Genomic DNA, 22,485 nt, shown 5'->3' on the forward strand with positions numbered 1-22,485 from the left:
GCACAGGTTTGCCCTTTGAGGGGTACCTGGCTGCAGGAAAAGCCCCAGACATCATCAGCAAGAAGCAGAACTTCCACAAGTTTTCAGAATATATTCAAACTTTTGAATGTGAATAAAGTTTAGTGTGCAGGATGAGCTGAAATTGGAGCAAAAAGTATAAATTCCTCTCAAAATTGTTATGAACAAAAGTGTTCAGGTTTGTAAACCCTTTTCACAGTGTTTACATGCCTTTGATTAATGTGACTTTTCAACCTTTAAGTTCTGTATCTGTAAGTTCTGGCTGGTCAAAAGCCAGCGGTACTTTCTGTTCCTTTCAACCCATCAGGACCGTCAGATAAGACTTTCCTTTGCCGCTGCTGTCGAGGTCGGTGTCGGCTCAGCCGTGACAACGCGCCGCACTGAAAAAGAAAAATTACAAAAATCGATTGAATATTTATTCCTTTTGATGTTTTCCGTTCATTTCTGATAATGGACACCGTTGTCCCTCACTTTTATTCATCCAGCCACACATTATTTCAAGCATCCATCCAATATAGTGTTGTTGTTTTTTTTGTTAATCCGTTTTCTTATTCATCCATCCAGTCATCCATCATTCATCCCTTCAGTTATCCATTCATGTGTTCACACCGTGAATGTTTGGTCTATTCCATTTTTTTTCTGCATTTATGATCTGAGTTCTAAACTCTCCTGGAAATTCGTTTCTCTATCTCAGTAAAGCCTTGAAGTTTGCTTTTCACCTCACATTTATGAATGATCATTTACATTTGTTTTATTTTTTAGCAGACTTAGCCTTTTCTCCAAACGTTTCTTTTTTCTAAAGCGTCTCCATCACAGACGCAGCATCCCAGAAACAGGACAGATAACCGATTAAAATTCCTTTTAATGCTGCATTGTCTCATTCAAATGAAGAGCCGGGCCAAATTGCTCCTGCCGAAACCAATACGCTTTCTTTGCTTTGCTAATTATTAATTACCCGTCTGCATGCATATGTGTTTATTCCTAATTGTATTTGATGGATGAGTGGCAGCTCTGACACCTCATTAGAGCAGATTAATAGAACGACACAATATTTATGTCTCGGCAGTGACCAGTTATCCTTCCATCCATCATTCAGATGATCTCACTGATTGAAAACCACTGGTCCGTGTAATCCTAATTATTTTGAATTAGAAAAGAATTTATAGCTTCTTGCTGCGTTTTTTTCTGTGATGGGGGGTAAATTGGAAACATCAAATGCATAACGAGGTAGAAAATGAGAGGAAGATGCGGCGTAATGTGGGTGTGAGCTGAAACAAACAAGGTCCTGCTCTGCTTTAGTGGAGTTCTGTGCTCCTGCTCAGCCCGACGGCACCGACTCTCATGTTTTCTGAGCTCCTGGCATAATATTTGTCTCCTTCTTGTAATTCTGCGAAGCTAAAACCCACAGGGCGTCTATTAAGAGAAGCAATTTTTACTCCATATTCCCCATCCGCCCCCCTTTACCCGCGTGCTTCTGCAGAACTCCTCCATCCATATTCTTGTCATTTACTTAAAAAGTTGGTGGAGGGAAAACATTTCCACTGAACTTCACATAACCCTCCTCTAACTTCGGCAAAGCTCAGCGCCTCACGGGAGGAGAACGAACCAAAATCCAGCATTTGAGCTCACAGAGAAGCAACAAGGCCTGGAAGAGAGGAGCTTTTACTATCTTACGGCACGAGAAAGCCTCCAGGAGCAAACTTCTTTCCCAGGTAGTAAGAACTTCCTCAAGCGGGTTTTTCCAACTTTTTAAGTTTCTAAAAGCGTCAGCCGGCTCCCCCGTGGTCTTAAAAGTGCTGCTTCTGATTGAGTTAAGTTGTTTCCCTCTTTAAGAATTTTTGACAACTTTCTCATCCAGAAGACAGTCAATGCTGCGTTTGCACACACCCACAGAGGCCTGAAATGTGTGTGCGCGCACATCATGCCGAGCCATTTACACCGGCCTGTTTTAATCAGTTTAGCTGGCCTTTAAATAAACTTGGCTCAAAATGCTCTCTCTTGTTTTAAAAATAGGCCAAATGGTCTTTTGGAATCAGCTGGGGAGAAATTTAATCGTATTGAACGAAGTCAAAGCCAGACGTTTAGCTCCACAATACAAGATTACAGCGGCCTGATATAGCCCTGCCAGCACCCGTTTATTTTTATCCTCTATTAAGGCGGCGATATCCTTAAAGGCTGCCAAAATTATCCCGGAAAAATGCTGACGGGGAAATATGAAAGGTTCCAGGCGGGTCTAGTAAGCAATCTGTGCGCATGGTGGAGCAATGTGACTGCTGTGCTTGCTATACCAACAGGGTGACCCCAGCTGGGTGGAGAGGTGAGGCTGAGTGAAAGTCATCCCCGATCCGAGGGGAGCCCGTTCTGGAGAACCGAACCCGGATTCACTGCTGCCTGTTCTGATCAGACCCAAGCTCCACCAAAAACCTAATCAAGTCTAAAAAACACCTTTCCAGAAATAATAACTTTAGATTTATTAGATTTTTAGTGTAAGTGAGTTTGTTAGCAAAAAAAACCTGATGTTGCAACGTTTTGTATCAGCAATGGTTCAAAAATTGGATTAAAAATGAGCACATTTTTTCTAAATTTAAACCCAAATGATTCCTTTAGTAGAAAAAACTGTTTGAAAAAAAGAAAAAATAAATAATTTTTTATCCCACAAACTGAGTTTTTTCTTCTTTGATGAGTTTTTCTCTCATTTAGTTCATTTCAAAAAATCTGCTTTTACACTGACAAAAACTCTATAATTTTTCCTTTTATTTGCATTCATAAAAATAAAAAACACTTAAAGAAAGAACTTTACCTGTTACAGGTTTAGTCTTGAAAATTCTACATTTTCACTTTGTCATCCTTTTCACAGCAAAGCTTCAATTCTGAGGCTCCAGGTCGCCTCGACCAGAACGTGTGCATTCTTTTTCCTTGGATTTTGAATTTTACTATAATTCTATGACCAGCAACCAGAGGAATTAGAAGATTTGCAGTTATAAGACCAGCCCGAAATCAGACAGTTCTGCTGAATTTCTGGTGCCTGTGTGTGCAAATGAGGAATATAATGGCAACTGGAATGAAAGAGATGAATTATGTAGGAAGTTCTACACCACTGGAAACAGGCTAAGTTGCTTAGATCGAACATTTACAGAAAATGAAAGGTGTTTATTTACTTTTTGCATGCCTGAGTACAGTGTTTTCTTGTTTATCGCAGGAGTTATGTTCCATAAATAACCCACAAAATTCTAGAATAGCTGTAGAACCCCTCAATACACACTTTGGCAAATGTTTTTCTCTTGTTAAAACTCTTTAAGTTCAAACCTTCACAGAAAAACAAGTCCTGGATAATAGAATGAAAGCAAAGACTTGGAGAGCTCAGTGAAAAATGACCTTATAATAAATTAATATTGAAGGAAAAACCCCAAACATACGACTTGGAGTGTTTTGCAGAGGAGGAAATCAAAGTCATTTCCACATTTGTCACATGACTCGTCTCAGACGGTGAAAATTCCCCATTAGAGCTCAGATTCTGCAAAAGCAGGCTCCTCCCAAAGGCGTGTAAAGAGGCCGCCGCCTCTCACGTACGCACAGGCATCACAAAAAAGCTGACACAACCGGGCCTTTTTGCCAGCTGCCACATTGGAATAAACTTGAGATGAATGTATTGATCCAGTTGTTGGAAGCCAATGACACAACCTGGCTTTGATTTAAAGGTGACTCCAGCAGCGTTTTGTGCCTGGCATAGACTCGCCACAGACAATGAGCTAAAGTATGCGGCTAAACATTGATTTTGTTCACACTAAATAAGTTAAATCACCTCGGCGGCTGTTTATTGTTGCTGGAATTCTAATCTCTGCTCTCATTCTGTCAAAGAGAAGTCCTCAAGATGATAAATGTGGTCCAGCGATGAGCTTCCAGGCTGCTTCTCTCTGCTGTTAGATGGGTATTTAGGGGGAGGATATAAAACATTCTCATGTTTTTTTTTCAGAAAAAACTTCACTTCCTGTTGCTTGCAATCATGCCGTTTGGAGGAGGATCAGATGAAGGGACCACGCTGCAGCTCCACTCCCAGCCCCCAGCCCCCCCAATCAGAGCCCTGATTAACACCATCACTCTTGTCATTTTGTTTAAAGTCTCCCCAGCTAAATGAGAAATTAAGAGGCGAGAGATAGAGGCTAATAGCATTTATTAACCCAGCATGAGCCTGCAGCCGTCCTGCACTGCCTTGTTAAGTCCTCGCCGCTCTGCGAGCTCAGCCCAGAGAGGAGAGCAGGACGACAGATGCACCCCGCTGTCTGATGGAGCCCTGTGGATGCAGCAATTATCCCTCACCGCACTCCCCCAGCAGATGAGCCGGGCTGCTGGGGAGAGTCTCCAACAAAAAGAACAGACGTCATGAAACAAAACCGCTCTTTCTTTTCACATGACAAAAACACAAATGCTCATTCGAATGCATCAAAGAGTCTCTTAAAGGCAAAGGAAAGCCCTTTGCTGTTTGTTTTTATGGGACAAACAGCAGCTGCTATGATTAGATGGATGAAGAGTCCAGAGCGACGTCCTGCAGAGACACACCAGCTTTTTTTAAAGGGGGGGGGGGGGGACTGGGGGGGGATGGAGCTTTTCCAAGAGGGAAGAAGCAGCAAATGACAGCAGAACTGTCAGGAAACGTACCATATTCTCCGGAGTATAAGTCGCACCAGTTTGTAAATCACATATTGTATAAGTTCTGCAGGAGAATAAGTCGAGAATACGTTTTCCCTCATCGCTCATGGATCAGGTTGATTTATTTTGAAGAGATCTACATGCACCGATGATCGTGTCTCCATGTCTGGGTTCATGAGATCATTCGATCTTTTTTTAACAGCGATCTCTACCATCTGCTGCAGGAGATGCATCTAAATGACAGCTCTTTCAGCGGTACTGTAACCCAGCTCGACAATTATTCAGAATAAAAACCCGAATAAAAATGTCTCGATGCGAATGAGAAAAACGTCAGAAAGTTCAGGAGGAGATGGGGTGGATTGTCCTCCATGTTTGCTTTGGACACCACTTCCTATAATTGTTGTCAGTAATGCTGATCCACACACCTACAGCACCAACTAGCAGTTGTTTTGGGGAAAATGACAAATCTATGACCCTATTGTTGGATTAAAAATGACATAAATCGCACCCACACCACACCATTTATACTCTGAGAAAGACGATGGATGGGGCTGAATCTCATTGTCTTAAAAACTAAAAATGGTTTAAAAACAGGTTTAATGACTGGATTACTGTTTGGGGGGGGGGGGGGGGGGGATTACAGGCTCAATAGATTAACTGTCAGATGGCATGAAGTTCCACCTCCGCACCCTGAAGCTGATGGAGCCCCTGTGTGGACTTTGATGTGAAAGTTTACTGTTTTAGTTTTGTTTTTATATATTTTATCTCCTTACGGTGAGCAGGAAATGAAGAAAGTTGTGCCTTCGGAAAGCAGAATCTTTGAAACAGGTTTTCATTCTGTTTGGACATGAAATCCAGAAACATCTGATGGTTTTCTTTGTCTGATTAAAAACATAAACACATCTCGCGTATTGATTATGTCTGGACGTCTTAATCAGATCAGCGGGAATATCCCGCTTTTCCTCTGCAGGAAAATACATTAAATGTCAAAATATTGATCAGCCGTGTAATTGAGAGCGCGCGGCTCCCTCATTAAAGCGGTCGGCCTTTGGTGGCGCGACTCTGATGTGAAGTGACGTGAAAAGAAAATGTTTAAATTCACAATTTCTTTTTATGTAAAAGACGGCGGGGAGGCCGAGTCTGCCCCCGGGCTTCCTGTGACACCGGGATCAATAAGAGCGCGTGATGGGTTTTGTATCGACCAGGAAAATGTGGGTTGATGAAGTGGTCTGGATGCTGCGGGATTCCTCTGATGCGGCTGCGTCACGCGCGCCGTGCCAGAGATCCACTCAGGCCTGCTGTGGTGATTGTTCCTGCTGGGGGTCATCATCATCACGAGGCCTTCCTGTCAGCGGCGGCAGCGGGCCCCCCCCCCCCCCCCCCCCCATCCGCATGCACTGAAGGGGAGAGGGAGCTGTGCGTAAAGCCTGCTCCACGGAGGAGAGGATGAAGGACTAAAGGAGGAGTTTAGCTCCAAGCGGAGCCTCTGAGCCTCTAAATCGCTGTAAACAAACCTGTAATGCAGCCCGTGAACCTACTGCTCTCCATCCATCCTTCCATCCATCCATCCATCCATCCACGCACTCATTTCTCTTTAGGGGGTGTCTGCGCTCCCCCGTGAATGGACACTGACTTGATGCTCATTAGTTCACTTTAGCCTGTTAATCCTTCCTCTCCATTGGCTGCAGGCAGGACGGCCTTCTTCTAATCCACCAATGGCAGCCGCCCCATGTGCAGTAAACCCCTCCCTCCCCCTCTTAAAGATCCCCCTGCTGTTCAATGGAGACTCAATCCCCTCACTGAACGCTCCCGGCCGAGCGCGCTCCCGCCGTCGCTTCTCTCCATCCACCTGGCTCTCTCATTTCTCCTCTTTCTGTCTCCGTACACTCACTTTTGCTCTTCTTCACTTCCTTTCACCTGCTTTCCCCCCTCCTTATCTTCCCCTCCTCTTCCTCCTCCTCACCTGTCCTGAGCCTCCGCGTGCAGCACCGGAGTTTGTTGGGCAGCGTAGAGGCGGGAGGAGAGCCGCCATCCGGGAACAGCTCAGCATCGTTTCATGAAGACATGTGGACCCGTGGGAACTGATCTCCTCCTGCAGCTCCCCCCACCCCCCTCCCAGCTGTCTATTGTTTTACTGCAACATCTGGAATGCCTCATGTGGACTGATGGATGTTTCTGAACTGTGCATCCCTGACCCTCTCTGCTACCACAACCAGTAGGTTCCTCTTCCTTGGTTTGCACCTGAAGTGTTTGTGTGTTTTTAGATTTTCTGAATGAAGGAAAACCTTTGAAAAGATGAGACCTCGTGCATCCTCAGCTCCCAGGGTGGGACAGGCAGGAGAGCTGGAGCAGCAAAGTCAGCAGGGGGAGTGGACTTTGCAGCACAGCTCTGCATCAGGATGGCAAACTTCAAGCAGAAATCCCTTTACAAATGTTAAAACATCCAAGAACTCTGCAGCTGAAGCAGCGCTGCTGTTAAAGAAAATCTGTGTTTGGATGCATTTGTGCAAAAAAACCCTCCAAAATTCAGAGGTAACCGTCCAGAAATGTAGGTGCGTTACGTCCAAACCTTTGATGCCGTAAACTCAAAGAAAGTTTAAAATTCTGAGAGCAGCAGGCGGACTCTCCTCATTGGTCCAAATATGAGAGAACGGGGAGCGCATCCACAGGGATCCTCTTAATGTTAAGCTGTAGATGGGATTGGAAAGTTTTAACGTGCTAAGCACTTTCTGCAGACCTGCAGGTTCCAGCCCTTCAACCTGCACGGAATGAACTGTGGCTGAGCGGCTGCCCCACTCTGCATAAAGGAGGAGTTCAACAACCCAAACTTTCACTCGTTTCCAAATACTTCATTTTTGAATCCAAAACTGCTTTAAATACCTTCAGAGGAACAGAACAGAAAGTATTTCAGTCGTTTTGTCTTCATGTTTTTATCATCCGATGTATCAAAATCAGGAAAATCCCCAAACGAAGAGATTTAGGATAAATGTGGGGTCTTCCTCAAAGCCACAGCTCTGGGAGTTGATTAGCTGCTGGAATATTTTTCTTTCATATCACATTTGCTGCAGATTCAGCTGAATTTCTGGAGATGTCGTAACTCTTCCCTGATTTCATCACCGGCACTTCATTAAAACGTTATTAGGTCCCAATAATGTGAGGAAGCTGAGATCCTGCAGACGCTATTGACCCACCTCGACCCCGGGCCACCGTGTGTGTGCACGTGTGTGTGCACGTGTGTGTGGTCCGTTGCAGTTTCATCATTTCTGTTGAGCTCCTACAGTTTTTCTTCCAGTCAAATACCCATGAAAAAAGAACATTTACAACAGATTTGAACAAATGCAACTTTCTCAGTTTGTTGTTTGTCTAAATTCGTTCTGATAGTTGGTATCTGAGGAGTAAATGAATCTGTTGTTTAACTTGTTGTCATTTTTAGTTTTTTTTTACACCTAAAAAAATTGGATTCATTGATTTTTACTGCTTTTACACTATTTCTGAAGTGTAAAATAAAAACATTGAAATTCAACAACTTTTCAACTAAAAGTTTAAAAAGAAAGGTTCCAAATGAACATAAAGTTGCAGGATTGGAGATGCACGGACACGTGCACGCTCACACAGATTAAGCATGAAAACACTCGAGTGTGTCTGAAAACACTTTTCATGCCTTTGATGTCTTCATGCAAAAAGAAGACTGAGCGTCTGACCAGTCTGTCATAATAAATCTGAAAATGTCGATTTCTCGTTTCTCGTTCAAATCTGAAAGTAAAAGAATTCTCTGCTTCACCTGTCAGGTGCATTAAGACGAAAACAAACTGATTGTGTTGCAAAATAAAAATCTATTCTGGATGTTTCTGCTGGAGGAGCAAACTTTGGATATTCGTTTGTCCAATTCTATGAAATTATCCAAAATCGTTCATTTGACATCATGAAAACAATCAACACAAAATGAATTTTCCATCCAACGTTATCTCCTAAAAATCCTTAAAAAGATACGTTTGAAAATTATTCTTCAAAATAAGCAACAGTAAAAATGATTGTGAGAATAGACAGAGCAGCATGCTGGGATGTGTTTTTACCCCCCACCCCCCAATGGTCAATAGTCGCTTCCATATTGTAAAATTGAAGTTGGAATGTTCTAAAGCCTCAGATTCTCAGATTAAGATCAAATAATCCAGTAGAATTAAGGGACGCCATGTGAGAATGGGATGTGTGTGTGTGGGGGGGGGGGGTCAGGCTCAGTGGGCTTCATGATAGCTCCACGAGGCCTCACCCTGACCTCGCCGCGTTCCTCTGCATGGCGTCCGTCCAGCGCCTCCCACTTGGAACTAGCCTGTCCCCTAACGACATTATGTGTCGTTCACACATTTGGAGAAAAAATAGGTGGAGGGTGGAGGGCTGGTCGTGGGAGGGGGTGGCAGAAGCGGAGTGGCTTGTGATTATGGGTGGATGTTATTCCTGTGCAGAGGCAGACGTTTGAAGGTTAGCTTTCTGAGCAGTAATTGAAATGCAAAATAACATTAGGATCGATGACCATCTCTGTTTATTTATGAAATCAATACGGTAACTGTCCCTCACAAGTCCTCCTCTGATTCCCAATGACGGCTTAAGCCTGCCCTCCATGCCCCCCCACCCCAATAAAAGGCAGGCAGGGGTGTGTTTGACTTTGCAGGGACAGCATTTCCTGCAGGTGGTGCAGATGATACTCCAGGTGAGGAGGCATCGTCCATGAGGGAAATCTGCGCAGACGAGAAAGAGGCCATATGCTGCAGGAGTGGGACGAGTTTCAGAGATGGAAAATGAAAAACAGCATCAGCAGCAGCAGCAGGATTTCAAATGAAAGACTGTAAAACACGTCTCATGTTGACGTGTAACAGTCAGCTGATTCAACCTTCAACTAAACCATAAAATCTGGTTTCAACTGAGGTCATCGGTGAATTTGACTTTTCAAAATTCTTGAATTGTTGATTTTTTTCTATTTTTTTGTCCTATTCTAAAGTGGTGCACCTAAATATTTATTTTCAGGAATTCTCTTCTGTAAGGAATCAAACTGGATTTTAGTCTTTTAGACCCTAAAAAAATAACCTTTTTTCTTCCTCAGACAGACAACCTGCTCAGATGTGAGCCTGTCAGGAAAAGAAGACAAACTATTTCCTGTTTTTAAACCTCAGAAGTTAAAAAGAAATTAAAAAAATCTGGTAGAAGATCAAAGGTCGGCAAAAGAACCTTTTCTTTCAGAATTTGAGCCTGACGACCTTCCTTTATGCCGGCGCCGTTTCCGCCGCCTTATTGTTCCTACTTAACACTTGGGCGCCACGCGGCCCCCCAACCCTCCCTCCAGCACGACCATTCATTTCCCCGACAGCGCGGCTCGGACTAACAGTGTAATCTATGTGTCAGGCAGGAAGGGGGCACTCACTTTGCCGCTGATAGAGTTTGCCCCAAACAAGGACAGCCTCTCATAGAAAGATTAATGAAGTAATTTCATGCATGGCTCCTTGCCTCTGTCCTTCTTTGCTTCTGCGTTGAACTGTGTGTTCAGCATCACGATTTACGCTGCAGAAAGAGGCTTTACCCAAACTCAACAATAATATTTCTGCTTCGGGGGGCGGATGCCCGATGAAATATGACGATCAGAATTTACCTTTATGTTTTGGTGTAAACCAGTCCCATTTGATGGAGGCGTGTTTTAATGCTCCGGACGCATTCTGGGTCTGATTTTTGAGAAGTTTGGTCCAGAATTTGAGGGAGGGATGCGTCCCTGGAAGTGGTGGGAGTTGCGCTTTGGGTGGCGGACAGACTGAAAGCGGCGTCCTCTGTGGGACCGGCAGGACGGGGAAGCGGGTGACCTTCACGTCTTGTCTGCTCCGTTTGCACCACTTTTCTGCACGGTGAAGCAAACACAAACACAGACTCCTGTGCGAGTCAGTGAGCGAGTGTGTATGTGGGTTGGGGAATATCAGGCCATGCATCAAGAACTCAGTGTTTTTACATTAGCAGAGAGGGGGAAAAAACGGATGCTATTTCTGTCTGCACCAATTGGTGAGTCGTGCCATTATTTCATTTGGACAGATCTGAAAGGACCCATTAGAAATTTCCATTAAACCTAACAAAAACCATCTCCCCAGCGTTGCTGTGTGCTAAGTGTGGAATGAACTACTTTTTACATTTGCCACAATGTGCTATTCCATAGGGAATCCCCCCCTATCTGGCGCCGCTGATGTATTAACTGTTGGCGTGCCGCTCTCTCTCCGACGGGGAAAAACTCACCTGACAAATGATTACAGACGCCCGCCGATCTGCAACATGGTTTAATGCGAGTCTTTTATAAACCGCAAACGCCTCACAGGGCAGCCGAAGATTACGCATCTCCCCGTCTCCCACGGTGTCAACTGTCTTGACTGATTAAAAATGCATAAGAAATGTCTGGGACGCGCAGGAGGAGGGTTTATTTTTTCATGTCTCATTTGGGACAGGAAGGAAGCAGGGGATCAATAGATGTGATCTGGGTGGAGGCGGCCTCCTCCTCCGCCTCCTCCTCCCTCTTTCTGACCTGTTAGCAGATGAAATTGGGCTTTATTAAAATGCAAATAGGCTAAAGAGGAAAAGACATCCCAAACCACAACACAGAGGAAGAAGTGGGGCGACGGTTCAGAAGGATCCAACAAGCATTAGACCGCCGTGAGTGTCAGACATTCCTGACACCCCACTCTTCATCCTCCTCCTCATCCATGACTCTCATGGCTAAGAAGTCTGGTGGAATCAGCTGTGATAGACAGAGCCAGCAGGTCCGACTCGGATCCGGGCCCCATTTCATGTTGGGTTTCAGGGAAGATCATCCGGCGGTTCTGTCACGTCAAACTGTTCTGACGCTTCGCCTGCTTCTTATTAGACACAACAAACCCGCAAACCTTTGAAACAAAGAGGCCGTTGGTGCACAGGAACAGGATTTGATTCCATCCTCCCGGGTCAGAACCTCCTCGCTGTAACTCGGCACCGTCCAGCGGCAGAATAACCAGGACTATTGATTGGGTCATGCATTACCCACAATCCTCCATATGCTGAGTGTAACACCTCTCTGCATCCATTAACAGCCGTCTGAAGTTTCATCCATTCATGGCTTCCTGGCAGCAGACCAATTGTCGGCATTGTTTGCAAGATGTATGGCGCATCTGTTGACATGGTCGTTAGTTCCCGTTCTGCCTGAGAGGGGAAAGCGGCGGCAGTTCATCACGCCGCATTCCGCCGCATTAACGGCTGCGTTTGTAACTTCGTCTATCAAAGTCAAAGGAGCCTGATGATGAATTTGTGAGCGGCTGCAGGGAGGGCGCCGCTCATCAGTGGCGATGGTTTCATTAGGATGTAGACTGGCACCTGAACGCCGCTTTGGTCTTCTCTGCCCCCCCCCCACAGGTTGTTGAACAGAATGCCCTCTGATGACCGACACCTGTCTTCCAGCTGCGGTTCCTACGTGAAGACCGAACCCTCCAGTCCTTCCTCCTCTCTCGTGGACACCGGCAGCCACCACAGCCCCAGCGGCAACTCGGACGCCAGCGGCGGCTACATCGGACGCTCGCACGCGCTGGACTCCCCGCCCATGTTCAACCCTGGCATGCTCGGGGGTGGCAGCTCCTGCCTGCGCCGCTATGAGGAATGCCCCAGCAGCATGGCAGACGACTCGCCCATAAAGTGCGAGTACATGCTCAACGCCATTCCCAAGAGGCTGTGCCTGGTGTGCGGCGACATTGCCTCGGGGTACCACTACGGGGTGGCGTCCTGTGAGGCCTGCAAAGCCTTTTTCAAAAGAACAATACAAGGTAGAGTCAAAACTCTTTCAACTTTCACAGGCACGTCTGATCTTTACACGTCTGATGGTACAATTTCTATTCCATGACTTCAGCTTTAAAGCAGAGTTCTCACCAGGGTGTCAGTCTAAACCTGGGGGTCTGCAACCTGCAGCCCCCGCACCCCCATCACGCCCCCCCCCCCTCACCGTGTCTCTCCTGTTAAAGAAAAACAACGTTTTTACTTTTAAAAAGTAACTGTAAAGCAAACTGACTCAAACACAGATGATGAACAGGACCCATCACTCCATCAGGCTTCTCACTACATTACCCACAATGCTCCAACAATCCATCTAGCGGTGCGGCTTCGTATTTTACCGATTTCAGACAGAACCATTGTAGATTTTGTGTGCTGATCACCACAGAAAATCTATTTGAGGTCAGTAAGCAGAACCAGAACTCAGATTTAAGGCGAATTTTCTATTTTTGAACAAACTAGGGAATTTTAAATGCACCATAATGCTCTAAAAATACAACTGAATTAGCTAATGATTTTATTTTGGTTTGTCAGATTCATGAATTTCTGGCTGAGATGCAAATAGTAAAGTTTTTTCTGACATTACACAACATACTATCACATTAACTGCATTGAGATGATCTTATGTGACCTGGGGTGTGTTTTATTTTGAAAGGAAGTCTATCAAAGGTTATAAACAATTTTATATCTCAAAAAAGGGTTATTTTCTCTTTATATTTTATTTACGCTGCAAAAAAACCAATACTTTATGTAAAGTGAGACTTTGTGGCTCTTTTTGGGTTGTGGTCAGAACTTAACCCAAATGGCTCTTTAAGGGTTGAGGGTTGCAGACCGCTGGCCCAAACTTTAACCTCTTGAGACCCGAGCTCCTGTTTGAAATGCCTTTTTTAAATATATTATTTGGTATTCATGGGGCCCCAGACAATCTAAATGAACTACAGTGAAAATAAAACCCACAATGTGACGTCCTCAAATGTGGACGCAGGTCTCAAGACGTTAGAGCCCCAGAATAATATCCGTAAACGAACGTTAGGAGCGCTTGTCTGTAGTGGACCTGGAAGTGGAGTTAATTATAACAACCAGATTTGTCGGTTCCAGGATTCCCCTCCGACGGATGGTGCTCCTATCAACAGATTAAAAGATAAATAGAAGGAAACCCAAAAGCTTAACGAAGGACTTTTTTAGTGCAAACATGTGAGAGCTTCACATTTCTTCACACTTTAGAATTTAGCAGTCATCAAAGTTTTAGAAACTGGGACTGAAATGTCTTTCTCCAATCCTGCTTGGCACCAAAAAACAATCCAGAATCAATTGACTTCATCTATAATCTGCAGTTCTGTTGGACAAATCTGCCCGGCGACACGTCGGCGACTGTAAATACAGCTCATCTCTGACTCCTTTTCCTCCTCCTTCCTCTCTTCTGTGGAGGGCAGACAGTAATGAGCTTAATCTGTCCGTCACTCGTCCTGAGCCGCCGCGCTCTCAGTCAATAGCAATCAGTGTTGGGCGACTGTAATTAAGAGCAAAGCATTTGGTGGGAGGAAAGTCAAGAGAGGAGCGGAGGAGGCCCTCGGAGGCCACGCCCACAGGAGGGAGGAGAGGGCGGTCCATTAGAAACGTGGGCACGCGCCGCTGGGGAAGTGACAGAGGAGAAAAAGTCCTCTAGAGAAAGGCAAAAGGGACGGGGGACGTGGTCGCCCGCAGACAGGAGAAGCCACTTTAATGGAATGGAAATCAGGGGGGGGGGGTCCCGGCCTCTCTAAAGGAGGGGGACAAGGAGAGGTCCGGCCTGAGTGGGGGGGGGGAGCGTGGACGATAATATATCAACATTTAGAGGGAAAATAAGAGAGGTTAAGGAAGGATATTAGAGTGGCTGGAATGTCCTCTGAGAAATAAAGGGGGACATGAGACCTGATTAACTAAGAGGAGATGCAGACAGAGGGGGGGCGTATTATGGTGGACCCCCCCCCCACCACCACGGCATGCACCCACCCTCACAGAAACACGACAGACTCCTGCATGCAGTCGGACCTGCAACCTTCCTTTCTAAAGTCACTTGATCATCTAGACAGATAAATCAAACGTTTATTTATGAAATATTTCTGTTTTTCCTATTGTAGCTTTACCAGCAGCACATACTACTTCCTGTCAGATTAAAATGCACCCTGTGTCAACTGCAGCGGATTTATTTGAATTGAAAATGTAAGAAAGTCTAATTCAGTTTCTTTATTTCAAACACAAATGAAAGCAAACACAAGAGTTTAAAATAGACAGATGAAACGAGACAGTGAGCTTGAAAAGGGTTGAAGAGGAATCTTGTGTGATCCCGCCCCTTTTTTACAACACCTGATGACCTGCATGTTTCTATTTACACTTTTGTTCAAAACGTTCACATTACATTCTGCACAACACCTATGCAGAAGTGACATTTGTCGTTTTTATTGATCATTTTTGGCCTTGTTCAGTTCCATCCTGTAGGTTTTTTTGAATGCGTGTAAACTTTTGGTTTGTTTTAAACCTTTCCGTTCCATAAATCCACACCACAAACTGATGCACGGCTTTTTGAAGTTTAGCTGATTTCTTAAATTGTAACTTCCATTTTACTTAACTGTCAAAAATAAACATCACTGGCAGGATGCAATTAATTATACAAAATTCTTTACATAGAAAGGCAATTTTTGCCTCTGAACTAGCAAAAGATAAGAAAATGGGCTTGAAGCTTACTGACAGTAGATCAAACCTGCCCAGTTATTAAAAACGTTAAAAACCTATAAAAAATGACCTTCAGTTATTAATCGTTCAAAGCATTAGCGTTTTTCATTACTCTGATCATCTTCTGATCTATTTTTAAAGCAGTGGGGTTTTATTGTTATTATTTTAGCCAAACCTGTGTCATTTTTCTCGGACATAGTTTCTGCAGAGCAGCTGGAGTTCATTAGAAATGTATCTCTGAGCTGTGGCCGGGACTGTCTGCGCATCAATGTTCAGTCTCTCCTGCTAGCTTACAGCCCCTCAAAGCCCCAACCTAACAACAAAAACGGCAGCAAAATCAGATCCATCCATCCGTCCAGTTCTTATCCAGATTCCAGCTCAGACCAGGAAAAAAAAGACATTCATGGATCTGTTGGTCTGCAGGCGGATGCATCAGAATGGAGCGCAGACTGTGGCCCCGCCCCTCTTCACAAATACAATCTTTTTCCAATGGCATGTTTTCGTCTGATACTGTTTGAATAAAAACATACTCAGAAATATAATGCTAAGCAGAATTTTCTGTAATTTTTTCCTCCGTCATCAGAAAAATGCAACAGGAACACGTCAATGGAAGGGGGGGGGTCATCTAAGATAGCACAAGGGTTAATTATGTCCTCCGTCATCAGAAAAATGCAGGAACACATCAAAAACATGATTTTTTTCAAATGGAGGGTCTTTAAATCCAAGGATTAAAACCATATGTGGCTCTGGAGCCTCAGGTTGCAGACCCCTGAGTTAGACTGTTAACAATGACCAAAAAAAAAAAAATCAACAACGACAGTGACCCGGTTCTGCAGACGGATCAGTCACAGCAGGTTTGAAAACCTGTGCAGGATGCAGGAGGAGCGATCATGTCTTTGTGTGTCACTGCGCTGCGTATGATTTAAAAAGCACTTCAGATGCATGAACGCCTCTGTGATTTGATGTGTTTTCTGCAGCTTTACCTGAATTCAGTTGTTTTTTTTAGCTGTTAGTAGTCAGGAATCTCTTGCATTTTGTTCCGCACACAAACGTGCATCACCTCTAGTGTTTGTCAGCATTGTGTTTGTAGCCGCGACCTCTCTCCTGACGGGAGCGGCGGTGAACTTTATGCTGCCTCCTCTGACGGACTCACCAGCCCGAGTCCGGTTACGGTCTCTGCCAACATGCTGGCATGGTTCCCCGGGCCCCTGGCTGTGCCTGTGACCTCGCTGGCACCACTCATGCCAAGGAGCCTGACAAATGTTGGCACCTTCTCCTGAACCAACGGGAGGGCAGATCTGCAGCAGACAACACCGGGTTCGCTGTTTTTAGACCTCAGCCTTTTGGTTCAGAGACCCGGTTTGTCTTTGGGGTTCTTGGATTCCTGTTTATTTTGAGCTGATGAAGGAAAGATTTACAGAAAAAAAAACCTTCCCTTTGTCTGCTCTTCTGGCAGCTTTTGGATCTGATGATGAAATTCCACCAGAACCAGTTCGTCAAAGCAGACATGTGAGCTTCGCCGCCTCAGTCGTTTGCAGGGTAAAGCTGTGCTTTCCCATCATGCTCTAGGTGAACAGGGAAGGGCTGGGAGGGTCACGGTGAACATTGCAAAGGAAGTTCTGCATTAATGAAGCTCATTTATCTGTGGAGGGGGTCCTGGTCGGGGAGGTGCCTTTTACATGTCCCATCAAAAGCCTCCTCTCCTTCAGGGTGTAATAAAAGGTCACCTTATGTAGATTTGTGCACACACACACACACACACACACACACACACACACGTAAGGCCATTTTTGCTGTCTGCTTGTTTGTAATGTACCACTTGACTGAACCATTATTCCTTATTGCTGATGCATATCGGGTGAGTTTGCAGAACAATAACGTTGGCGATCCGTTGCAGGAAATATCGAGTACAGCTGTCCGGCCACCAACGAATGTGAAATCACCAAGAGGCGACGGAAGTCCTGCCAAGCCTGCCGCTTCATGAAATGCCTTAAAGTGGGCATGCTGAAGGAAGGTGAGGGGAGACGGACTCTTAATTCTCTTTTGTCTTTGTTTTCAAGTTTTAGTGTGAAGGGTTTTAGAACATACGTGCAGCATAAATGTATGAAACACACACTGTTTCCTCACTACATCCCACCTCTGACTGCACCTTTTCTGTGTGTAATTTTGCATGCTTTATTTTATTCTATTTTTTACATTTTTGCTTATTGTGTTCTGGGTCCTGATTGGTTGTTGACCTTGTCTATCAATCTCCTCTGTGCCGAGTCTGGACCGAATTCAGTGTTTCAGATCTTTGTTTTTACTGGACTTCTTTATGAAAATGTTCACGTCTGTCTGAGAAAAGTGGATCAAGTGTGTAATGAAGAGTTTTACAGCCTTCAAACACCTAGAATCCTACTTTTTATCTATTGTGGGTTATTTATAGAATGCAAGTCCTGTGATAAACAAGGGAACACATCAATACAATAAATAATAAATATGAAGTCAGAAAAATTCTTCCATTTTTAACGTCATTTCAAATATTTGAATTATGAAGCAAAAATTTACAACCAGGGATGCTTTTAAACATGAAGTACATAAAAAACCTAAAGAAGAACTTAAATAAATCCAGTTCTTTACAATAAGTCACTTTGTCTAAACTGCATGTTGATAATAGTTTAAATTAATGCCGAGAACGTTAAATCACATTCTAGAGAATTCCCAGAATGTGAGGAGGAATGATTCTACTAAAGGTACCGACCTCCAGCACAACAAAACTCGTTAGTACGGTGGCCCTGAAGTCCAAATCTAATCAGTGCAGACATATATTAGATTTCACAACAATTTTTTTTTAAAAAGCAAAAAAAAAACATGTTTGAAATCAAAGCAATATTTCAGAAACCAACAAGTAAAAACTACAATATTTTAAAAAACAAAACTAATTTCTAGAAATCAAATCTAGAAATTACACACACACATCCATTTAGGCCTCAGCAGGCTTCATTCAGACAGGTTGCAAAAAGCCGCTGAGTTTGAGGTTCTGACCTGGAAGGAGTGAAACGTGAGGCCGCCCCCCCAAGACCCTCCGCTCCCCGGGGCTACATCTCTCTTCCGCGCTCTCCGAATCCGGATATTGATCAACTAAGTGTTTTCTGAACATCCCAACTGACTTCCTGCAGGTTTCTCCTCCAGAGACCGACCTCTGGAAGAAATAGATTTTATTTTGTATCTTTATGGATAATTAAACGAGTCGTTTAGGTTTTTTATTTTTATTTTATTCACCGCACTTGTTATTTATGTTTGGATAAAAAAACGTAAAAAGTTTGATTGATTTAGTTAATTTCAGGAATTAAAAATTAGAAAAGACAAAAAAAGACAACATAACAGATATTTCAAATCTATCTATTTTATTTATTCAAACATTTAACAACAACAATAAATAAATCAATACTCTGGTAGATAAAAATTATTCTTTCAGTCATTTAATCCTTTTTAGTTTAGGAAAAACAAAGGTTTAATTTGACATACTGTAAAAAAAAAAGCGATAAACAGAAGTGGGAGTTTATTTAAGCCTACTCCCTCAGACCCACTGAGGGGAAAACTTAAAAACACACACAATTCATTCATAAGTAATTTCATTAGTTTTCTTGAGTTGTTGTTCAGATAATATACTAACCAAATCTATATGAAGATTTATTCATGGCCAGCAAATCATAAACACCAGACATTCATAACAATCATCAAAGGGCTCAGACAGCAACAAAAACAACATTTATTTAAGAAAATAATTGATAGATTGATCAGAAAAGAAAATGTTCATCATAAATGACTCTTTTGCCTTCCAGATTATTACATTTCACTTTCTTTTTAAGTTAAGATGGTTCAAAAGAGCTTTTTCTTTTGCATGACACTGCTCCTAAAATAGGTGCTCACAGCAGTTGGATAAGAAAAAAAATTCATGCCTCCATTCGTTTTCCAAACCCATTTAATCCAGATCATAGTGTTGCTGGAGCCTATCCCCTCTGAGTAAATGTGGGTCACACACAGTCCGCTGCAGTCACACACAGAATTCATCAAACCCATTAAAGAGCCTAATTGGACATTAATTGCTTAAAAGTTATTATAATGGTTTGCTTTTTAACTTTTTCAATAATTGCTATAATTCGAGTTCCTAAAATTTCTTTAAACGTATTATTACTTTTTCATTCCAAGTGCAGATAATTAATTAGGCAGTAAATAACAGTATTTATTATAAAAGTTCTTTTTTTTATTTCAGCTTTATATTTTCTACAATAATTCCTCACTACAACAATAAAAGCTTTTTTCAGAATAAAATATATTTTTTTAAAATTTCCTTTGATGAAATAAGGAAGAAAATCCCCCCCCCCCCTCCTTAACACCCCTGTGCTGACGCGGTGTTGGTTCCCCCCCCCCTCTCTGGATGAAGGCTTTGCAGCACTATTTTTACACTAGTCCCTTCTTTATTTCTTCATCCCAGCCCAAACATCCCAAAAGCGGAAACTGTTACAGCATTTAATCTGAGCGCCGTGGCGGCGGCGGCCGCGGCCTGTCCTCGCACACAGAGGGCTTTGATCTGGGAATGAGCGTTTGGATCTGCATCCACACGCGCGTCTTGGAATGAAATCATCACATCACAAACTGCCAAATGCTGGTCATGGAAAAGGAATGATCACAGAAGATTTTCTTCTACAAGAATTACATTCGAACATCTTTTTTTTATTGTTTGTTTTTCAGAAAATCAAAAACCCTTTTTCCACACGTGTTGCTCCAAAATATGTAAAACTGAGACTTTGTTTTTCATTATAAAAGACATGAGTTTGTTTAATCAAAACTTGAATTTCAAAATAAAGTGTTACAGAAGTGAAGGTATAAATTGGCTCTTTGGTTTTATCATAAATTGTATTTATGATATATTATTATTAGAACATTATTTGTTCCTGAAACTTTCCAATATGTAGTTTTGTTTTGTTTTTTTAATGGTTCGTAAATTACTTTGTCCCGACCACACAGACTAATGGAAGACTCTACACCCCAGAACCGGACCGTGTCTGGGTATGATTATGAGAAAATGCTATAGTTTATTAAAATCAAATAATCATCATTTGAAATTTATTTATCTGAATGCACAGACTCATCATGAAAAGCATATTTTAAGATGAATATTTTAAATGAAATTAATAAATGTAGATCAATATGTGGGATTCCAACCCGATAAAAAGGTTTCTCTGTCATTTTTCCTTCAACAGTTTGTTGAATTGGACCTGTGTGTTTGTCGTCGTCATGTCAATGGCGCCGTAGTTCACGGTGTGCGTTCTTTTTGAGGTTTTTTTGAGTGACAGTTGAGAAACAGTGGGGCACATTAGAAGCGACTTCCACGGTTCGGAGTCTGACGCTGAACGCTCACACCTGCATCTGCTAGCCGAGTGCATTAGCGGGAACACGCATGTGCAGTGATGCATGTATCGGAGGTCAAACAGGGGACGCGTTTCAGTGAGGGGGTAATTGGCTGACAGTTTTTGTGTGTATTTAATTTGGATGACCCATCGTGACCCACACTTCCTTCTCGATTGATTGTTTGATCCTGATCGATGACTTGGGCCGCTGGAATAGATGGTTCCACAGTAAAAGTTGTTCTTCTATGAAGCTCCAATGCTCTGCAGCTGCTGCTGTGCGGCAGCGGCCTGACAGACGCGGTGCTGAAGATGCGATGAGAGCTCCAGTCGTTCTGAAAGCCTCAAACATTTCTCCGGCTCATGCTGAGCGTGCCATCCTGAGTCATAAATTGCCAGCTGGCACCATTCTTCAGGGCTGGGCAGAGTTCTGAGCTGCAGCTGGTCAGAGGACTTTGGTTCTGTTGGTTGGTTTCTCATGTGTTCGTCGGTCTGATTTGTCAATCTGCTTAAGGAGGCGTCTGCGACATGAAAGTGTAAAGTTTTGAATATTCTTGTGTCACCGAAGCTCCGACTCTGAACTTTGCTAAAGACAAACCTTCATTTGGATCCAAACCCAACGGAACCAGATTTGAGATAGGACGCGCTCTACACTGACCCATTCAATGTTCATCTGAAGCAAAGGTCGGGGGTCCAGTGCAAAGACTGTCACGTGATCCCAGTGTGCAGAAGGTGCAGAAATGAGGGGGCTCCTAGACTTTGTCTTTGTTTTGTTGCATTCTGAAACTTTTCTGTTTTTCTGCTGACAGCAACTTAGCACCACAGTGAAATGTTAGCACATTAGCCTGAAATCAAAGACTCAAGAGGTGTGTGTGTGTGTGTGGGGGGGGGGGGGGGGGGGTCTGCCACACACACACACACCCAAATCCCATGCAGGAGAGTCATTGTTTCTTTGGCCTAAACAACCAACCCCATGACGTCCACATTTGGAGGGGTACATAAAGGCTTCTGCTCCTTCCAGAGATGGTTTGGTGTTTTCATTCAGATTTTCTGGCTATGATGTCATGTGTTGGATGAATACAAGCTGCCAGAGTATTTTGGCAGCCCACGCCATTGGCTCACCCCAGCCCGACCACAGATCTCAATCAGCAAACCTTTCCTGAGCGAGCGTGGCCTTCAGGATAAGGTTACTGCCGTTTTTCCCCAGTGTTCCAGCCTGTCACGCCCATTCACAATCGATGCTCCTGATCAGAGTCTGATCTATCACGATAGGATGACATCATCTCAGTGGGGACACAGCCAGTCTACCTGGACTTCTGCTGGCTCCGGTATCACAGACCGGTCAGACGGGCCACCCTGCAGGAGTCTGTCCTCACTGTCTGTCAGGTGATGGATCAGACCAACACGTGTGCCTCTCATGTTCTTCGGGAGGCGGCTGTTTATTGAGGCTCTGACTTCTTTACAACCCTCTCGCACATGTCAAGCGTATATCACCCTGACAAGCCGGTGCAACTGGACCTGGAGGTGCACGTTTCCCATCGCTCTCCTTTCCTTCTGTTTGTCCTCTGCACACCAGGGGCCCCTGAATCGGCCCCTTCAAGTTTATAAAAAGGATAGAAATGGAATTGATGCCAGCGTTTATGCGAGAACATCTCCGGCTTTGAAGGTGGGAGCAGCTGATTTCCCCTTCTGCAGCCCACCCAGCTGCAGCTGCCCCGCGTTCTCACGCCCGGGCTTCATCTGTGCCGCTGGACGACCCACGTGGGCCCGGGCCGGCCTGAGAGGAGGCGGGGACCAGGCACCATACCCCTCTGGGATTTATTTTTTTCCCAGCTAAAATGGGGATCTCCTAATCTCCCTTTGGCACTGTTGCCCAGCTGGGCCCCTTGTGACAAACCCTCTC

At 44.0% G+C, this 22,485-nt stretch overlaps 1 protein-coding gene across 1 annotated transcript in view; it reads left to right on the forward strand.

Moving 5' to 3' along the window:
* Positions 1–7,905: 7,905 nt before the first annotated feature.
* Positions 7,906–22,485, forward strand: part of errb2 (estrogen-related receptor beta type 2) — a gene marked incomplete at its 5' end in the record, with an annotated part of 29,828 nt that continues 15,248 nt past the window's right edge. The window contains 3 exon segments of the mRNA NM_001163091.1: positions 7,906–7,931; positions 12,073–12,476; positions 17,090–17,206. Of these exon segments, the coding sequence (NP_001156563.1) occupies positions 12,086–12,476; positions 17,090–17,206 (508 nt within the window).

This window comes from Oryzias latipes, chromosome 24 (genome assembly GCF_002234675.1).
Source record: "Oryzias latipes chromosome 24, ASM223467v1".
NCBI classification, from domain to species: Eukaryota; Metazoa; Chordata; class Actinopteri; order Beloniformes; family Adrianichthyidae; genus Oryzias; species Oryzias latipes.